Here is a 7154-nt window from a genome sequence, read left to right on the forward strand (position 1 = left end):
ATTTTCAGTTTTTTTCTTTTCTGAGTGAACTTTGGATATATGCTTACACACACACACACACACACACACACACACACACAATTTGAACTATTGCTTCAGACTTCATTATTTCCTAAAGAAGGAACAGTTATCACTTTAAAAAAAAGAAGAAGCAGAGTCCTTGAAATAGCCATGTAACCAGAGCTGTTACCAACAAAAAACAAGAGTTCCCTAGGCACCGGGAGCACAGGGTTCCCTATAATGCTTTCTAGTGTTATTCCTGGAAAGTTGGCAGAGTAGTGGGTCATCCGCAAACACTTCCTTGAGTGCCCACCTGTGTGAGGCGGGGAGGCTCCCTACTAGGCGCTCAGCACGGGCGCTGGAGGTTGGTTTGAGAGCCAGTTCTCTCTCACCAAAGTGAGCTCCCAGCACATGCAAAGCTGGCCCAGGGATGCTGCACATCCCAGATGTAACTTCTTTTGTCTGCTGCGGTGGTAATCGCGGTTTTCATCTGGGCTGGAAGAGTCGCGTTCAGCACAAAGGTGGGAATATGGAGGACAAAAAAGAACCACCAGAGAAATGGATTTAAACGTTAGGAGTTTGGGATGCGGCTGCGGGGGATCAGGGGGAGGGAGGGGCGGGCGGTGTGGCTGGATCAGAGGAAAGAACGAAAGGAGCGGTGGAGCGCATCTCGAGCTCTTTCCCTGGCACCCAAACCCTGACCGTGTCCAAGGAGCGCGAAAACTAAACTGTGTCTGGCTCTTAACCGTGGCCTCCTCTGAGCGAATGACGGGGTCCGGACGTTGCTTTCCAGAGACGGAAGTTCAGATAAAAGGGTCACAAAAGTCTGTCGCTTCAGAACATAAGAGTTTTCTTTTTCTCTTACCCGAGTGGGAAGTACAGCGGGATACGGAGGTGCCCTGGCGCGGGAAATAGGAGATAGGGGTTGTCCTGCTCGCCCCAAGCGGCTCGCCACGGCCCGCAGGCTGCAGTGGGTCCCCGGGACCCACGGGAAGCTCACACCTAGTCTCGGCTCCGCTGTGGTCCCAGGGCCAGCCCGCCACGCCCTCTCCTCCCACCCCCGCCCCCCACCCACTCCACTCCCCGCCACGGTCAGTCGCTCCCAGCCCACCCCCGGGGCACCGGCGCCCAGGCTCCTCTGGAACCCTTACTGGCTACTCTCTCCAGAGTCTTAGTTTCTGCTCTTTCGCTAATTTCACGTCTTTGCTCCACTTGGAACACGTGCCCCTGCCCCCGCCCCAGGCTCCACAGCCGCGCGAGGCCACTGCGCCCCCGGCAGCTCCCCCAGAGCCGTGCGCGTAATTGCAGGCCCCACCCTGGAAGGCGCGCGCAGGGTGCGGGGTGCCGGGGACCCGACGGGGCCAGCCTTCCTGTCTGAAAGCACGCCGGTCCTGGGCCTTGGTTTCCCCTTCCATGTCGGGGCGTCAGCGCCCGAATCTACAGCATCAGGGGACTCCCCCGCCCGCTGGCACAGACCTCCCTGGTCGGCCGGCAGGGACCGTGGGAGGAAAACCATGCAGCGCGGGGGGCAGGAGGCTGGGGCGCTGTCACTTGTTGCAGCGAATAACGGGTGTTCGCCCCTGGGGCGCTGTGGTTTCTAAAATCTCTAGCTGTGCCCGGATCCCCTTGACTCGGAGCAGGGAAGAAGGGGCAAACAGGAGCAGCTGACCCTGCTGGGGGAGAGGAGGCAGCACCCCGAGAGCCCGCTGGCGTGGGCGCTGGGTGCCGGAGGGGCGCGTGTCCGGTCCGCTTGCGGCGGCAGCTGCCCGCGCTTCCAGCCTCGGTGTTCTCCCTGACGGTGAACCCGCGCGGGACACAACCCACTGCAGCTCGTCACCTCCTTACGAACTGCTGTCGCTAGGATTCCCGCCACTCCTCTCAGACCAGCCCCCCCACCCCGCCACTTTTCGGAGTCCTCCGCCCCCGTCACTGCCGAGTGCGGGGCAGTCGGACGCGGAGCCACCGAGCCGCGAGGACGCCTGGCTGGAGCTGCCCTCCGCGGCGGTGCCGGCGCCCCCTGCCGTGCCGTGGGGCCCCCTGCCCTTCGCCCACGGCGCTGGGCTGGCACCCGCGCCGCCCTCGCCGCGCGCCTCCCGGCCCTCCTCCCGGCTCTCCTCCCGCAGGTCCTCCACCGCCGGGTGCGCCGGAGCGGGCGCGATGCGGCAGCTGTGCCGGGGCCGCCTACTGGGCATCTCGGTGGCCATCGCGCACGGGGTCTTCTCGGGCTCCCTCAACATCCTCCTCAAGTTCCTCCTCAGCCGCTACCGGTTCTCCTTCCTGACCCTGGTGCAGTGCCTGACCAGCTCCACGGCGGCGCTGAGCCTGGAGCTGCTGCGGCGCCTCGGGCTCATCGCGGTGCCCCCCTTCGGCCTGAGCCTGGCGCGCTCCTTCGCGGGGGTCACAGTGCTCTCCACGCTGCAGTCCAGCCTCACGCTCTGGTCGCTGCGAGGCCTCAGCCTGCCCATGTACGTGGTCTTCAAGCGCTGCCTGCCCCTGGTCACCATGCTCATCGGCGTGCTGGTGCTCAAGAACGGCGCGCCCTCGCCGGGGGTGCTCGCCGCCGTGCTCATCACCACCTGCGGCGCGGCTCTGGCAGGTGAGCGGACGCGCGCCGACCCCCCTCCCACCCACCCCACCCCACCCCATCCCACGGGCAGAGACCGCAGGGATGGCTAGTGCAGCGTCCTCACTTCCAGATGGGGCGGCTGAGACAGACCGGCGGAGAGTTGGAACGTGTCGCTCGGCTCAAAAGCGCGACTTGTGAGACCCAGAGGAGCTTCCCCAGAGCTCCGGCCCCCCTTTCAGAGCGCCCAGCCCCCGTCCCGGCTTTCGACCCCCGCCCCTGCCTCACCCCGTATCGTCCTTCCCGCCACCCCGGCCCCCGTCACCCCTTCCTTCCTCGGGGAGGGGTGGGAGAGCCGCCCGAGCCGGGAGCTGGAATCCCAGACCACGCCGGAAGGAGGGGGCCGTGAACTTCCTCGGGTCACGCGGGGCTGGAGTGGGGGTGGGGGCGCTGGCAGCGCCGGGCTGGTTGGAGGGCTCCGGCGGCGCCGCGCGGGGGCTGCGGGCGCGGGGCAGAAGGGGCTGCACTGAGACCGCGTGGGCCTGGCCGACTGGATGAGACGCGAGCCGGTGGGAGCGGGAAAGCTTTGGGGGCGAGAGGGCGGTTCTTCGCCCCGTGCCCAGCCCGCCGGAGTTAGAAGCTACTAGTTGGGGGATCCCTTTGCCCACGGAGGGGCAAGGATACCAAACACCTGGCCCCCTCCGCGTCGGCTCTGAGAGCCACCGCCTCCCCGAGGGCACCTGCGCTCTCCGGGGCCTCTGTCGGGGACAGAGATAGACAGAATGCCCTGGGGACGCGGCAGGGACGGTGCCTCTCCTCCCGCCTCGCATTGGGCACTGGCCATTTTACACCCAGGGGCAGAGGTGGGGCAGGCACCCGTCTACTTTCCAACCCGACGACGCGTCTCCCCCGTGGAGAGCCACCCGCGCCAACCCGGTGTCTTCTCTTTCTCTTTCCCGGCTCTGCGGCCCTCTTCCTGCGCCCCAGGCGCCGGCGACCTGACTGGCGACCCCATGGGCTACGTGACGGGCGTGCTGGCGGTGCTGGTGCACGCCGCCTACCTGGTGCTCATCCAGAAGGCGAGCGCGGACACCCAGCACGGGCCGCTCACCGCGCAGTACGCCATCGCCATCTCCGCTACCCCGCTGCTGGTCGTCCTGTCCTTCGCCAGCACCGATGCGATCCAAGTCTGGGCCTTCCCCGGCTGGAAGGACCCCACGATGGTCTGCATCTTCGTGGCCTGCGTCCTGATCGGCTGCGCCATGAACTTCACCACGCTGCACTGCACCTACATCAACTCGGCGGTGACCACCAGCTTCGTGGGCGTGGTGAAGAGCATCGCCACCATCACGGTGGGCATGGTGGCCTTCAGCGACGTGGCGCCCACCTCTCTCTTCATTGCCGGGGTCGTGGTGAACACCCTGGGTTCCATCATTTACTGTGTGGCCAAATTCTTGGAGACCAGAAAGCAAAGCAACTACGAGGACCTGGAGACGCAGCCGCAGGGAGAGGAGGCGCAGCCAGGTGGAGACCAGCTGCCTTTTGTCATAGAGGAGCTGCCGGAGGAGGTAGCTGGCGGGGCAGAAGGTGGAAAGGTAGCAGGTGGCTCCGCTCAGCAAAGGGGGCAAGGGGTGAGGGGTAGCCCCAGAGGAGTCCCGCTGGCGGCTAGTACCTGGCAGATGGCAGACAGCGCTGAAGAAGCCAGCAGGAAGTCACTAAAGGATGCTTACCTGGTAGTGTGGAGGTTAGTCAGGGGAACCAAGTATATAAAGAAGGATTATTTGATAGAAAATGAGGAGTCACCCAGTCCTTGAAAAGGAAACGCATGTATGTATATGTGTACATAGATACTTATTTTATATGTTAGAGAAAACATATTTTAATGAGGGGCTGCCCAGTTTTATTCTTTGAGGAGTGGGGCAGGGAAGCAAAGAAAGAATCTGAACCAGACTGACAGCAACAAAATTAGCACCGGTGTGAATTATTTAGCATCAGTTCACCTGAGGCATAACAAAGACAAAAGAATATGAAGGTGCTTAACAAAATAAGACAGTAGGTTCAGCTGCAGACTCTTGGCACATTTTTTTGACATTATAACCATAACCAAATATCTGCATGTACTGAGTCCCTCAACCACCCTCAAAGATGGAGTGCAGAAATGATGGCAGCAGGTAATTAGCTCAAAGATTACATCCAAGGGCACATTTTTGATGCTAGAACTACAGTTTTTTATGGCCAGCTGGGCAAAGAGTATATTATTGAAAAGATATATAAATACACTGAATTGATGTTTACTGTTTATAGTCATCTGAAATATCATGTTAATTCTAATTTTCTTCACCTGTTTTTAAACAATAAGTGTTCTACTATTCTATTATATATTGGTAAGAAATGTCAAAGCTATTTTGAAAATATGAGTTCTTAGCTTTAATCATCAAGTTTAATGTTGGCTTTTAGTAATTACTATAGAAATATTTTAAAAGTTGTTTTGGTTCACTGCTTTGTAATATTTATTATTGAATGCCATGACCTTTTTAAATACCAGTTTTACTGTGTCCAATATTCTCTCAAGCAAATGCAATGGCTGAAATAGAATTCAGCATTAAGAAGCCCAAACAGAAGTAAAACCTTCCTATTAAGCTAGTCCTTGCAAATCGCATTGCACATCCCAAACCTTGTTACAGAAAGAGCAACTGCTATATTCACTTGATATTTTTCTATCTTACATTTGTCGAAATAAAGTCTGAGTCTATCTGCTAAAAGGCATATTGTTAGACACTTGTTGGAGACACATTGATGTTCTGTTGTTGCTGTGTAGCTTGTGTTTGCCTTCAGTGCGTGGTGTCTAGCATCTGGTATGTAGGGGCCACCTCCTTGGGAACTTCCAAAATTAGCATGGTGGTTTAGTTTAACACACATAAAACACTCTCGTTTTCCAGCCAAGAAAACCATTATAAAGTAAAATAAAATACTGCCACATGCTGCAGAATGAAAGCCATCCACAGCTGATGTCAGTTCAAGTGGAGTTTGAGATGGAATAGCAGAGTCTTCTGGCCAGCCCCATCCGGGAGAGGTACTTTGACACTAAAAGCACTCTCATTATTTGCCAGTATGTACCTGAGACTCTCAGGTGGTGGCATCCTAAATTTTTCTTTATTTTCCAAAAATCTAAACAAAACAAAAAGCAGAGCCAGAAATGGATTTTCAGCTCCATCAGTTTGACTCGACAAGCAGGTGAGCAAGTGCAGTTGTGGTGGTTTGTGACTGCTCCTGGTTTACTGGTTTTCATGGGCAATTGATCCTTTCCATAGGCACCTCTGGAAGATAGTTAAGATGTAGGAGCTCTCATATGACTGCAGTTAACAAATGGTTGGCTAGGGTTATAATGACTTCTTAAGAATAAGCGTTTATGTTATTTAATGAAATTAATTAATGAGAATTAGTGAAAAGCAGCAAAGTTGAATGAAGTATATATATTTTTGTTAATGCCACTGTCAGGTAAATGGATAAAATGATTATTTTTCACTGAAAAAAAAATCCCTTTTGGTTAAAACTGGGGGTTTGTATTTATTGCGAAAAGATTAACTCCTTCCTGTAAACAAACGTGTCCCGGGACTGTATCAGTTAGAGTTGACCAGAGAAATGGAACCAAGAAGTTTGGGCCTCTTTAAGAACTCCTGCTTAGTTTGTTACCCTCCATCTCCTTCAGCTGTAATCCACTGGGTTCTATCATTAGCTCTGCCCTTTAACTGCTCTGTGCCCTCGAGGAAGTCACTTGTCCAGTAGCCTCACCTGGACAATGGGCCACAGCTGCTCCTCCCAGGAGGGCATTCTACTTCCTAGTCAACACCCCTGCCTCACCACCCTTCCCTCCCCCAGCCTTGCAGGGACTGCACAGTCCCTTCTGGACCACTTGCATGGACTCTGGACAGGCCTTTGCTGTCCTGTCTCCTTCTCAATCCCAGCTGTCACAGTCCCAGCAGGAAAGAGAGGATACACACAAACCATTGTCTGGAAACAACTTTGGCAAAGGGACTATTGACAGGTGGGAGAGCAGGGCCAGACAGCCAACCAGGGAGATGGCACCCCAGAAACAGACCAACTGAGGTCTCAAGGGGGTGGGGCCACGTGGTAAGAGGGCACTTGAACAAGGGGGCAGGGCCCCTCGCTCAGCCGGCATCTGATCAAGGGGGTGGGGCCACGTGGACACCCGGAAGTGGGCAGTGAACAAGCTGGTGGGGCCAGGTGAACTGCCAGAAGTGGGCACGTGAACAAGGGGGTGGGACCATGTGAAGGGCCTCAGCCGTGGGCAGCTTTTCTGATACTGGAACTTTGTTGGTGTGCTGGGAGTAGAGGAAGGGAAGGGTTCTACAATCTTATTATTATTTCTCAGTCTTTTAGCCTGTGTCCCTGGTTCTGTGACTTTCAGGAGTGTTTCTTAGCCTTTCTTTTTTTATCCCCTTAGATGAGACAGGAAGGCCAGAGGGGTATAGAGTGGGAGAAATGCCCTTTCCCCAGGGTGGGATAAGGCCCTGGGAAGTCTTTTCCCTTAGAGCAGGGGTCCTCAAACTATGGCCCACGGGCCACATGC

At 56.1% G+C, this 7154-nt stretch overlaps 1 protein-coding gene across 1 annotated transcript; it reads left to right on the top strand.

Moving 5' to 3' along the window:
• Positions 1–2157: 2157 nt before the first annotated feature.
• On the top strand, positions 2158–5310 carry SLC35D3 (solute carrier family 35 member D3). The gene is made up of 2 exons (XM_070419262.1): positions 2158–2596; positions 3551–5310. Exons 1-2 carry the CDS (start codon positions 2158–2160, stop codon positions 4375–4377), a joined length of 1266 nt encoding a protein of 421 aa, XP_070275363.1. The 3' UTR covers positions 4378–5310.
• The last annotated feature ends 1844 nt before the right edge of the window (positions 5311–7154 follow it).

Source organism: Myotis yumanensis, unplaced genomic scaffold (assembly GCF_028538775.1).
Source record: "Myotis yumanensis isolate MYYU_CA2020_CCGP unplaced genomic scaffold, mMyoYum1.0.hap1 SCAF_6, whole genome shotgun sequence".
Lineage (NCBI taxonomy): Eukaryota > Metazoa > Chordata > Mammalia > Chiroptera > Vespertilionidae > Myotis > Myotis yumanensis.

What these genes read in the sequence shown, in the direction of transcription:
- SLC35D3 (XM_070419262.1), top strand. Translation starts at nt 2,158, where the DNA reads ATGCGGCAGCTGTGCCGGGGCCGCCTACTGGGCATCTCGGTGGCCATC. An exon ending in CTGCGGCGCGGCTCTGGCAG is followed by an intron (nt 2,597 to 3,550) that starts GTGAGCGGACGC and finishes CCTGCGCCCCAG; the next exon opens with GCGCCGGCGACCTGACTGGC.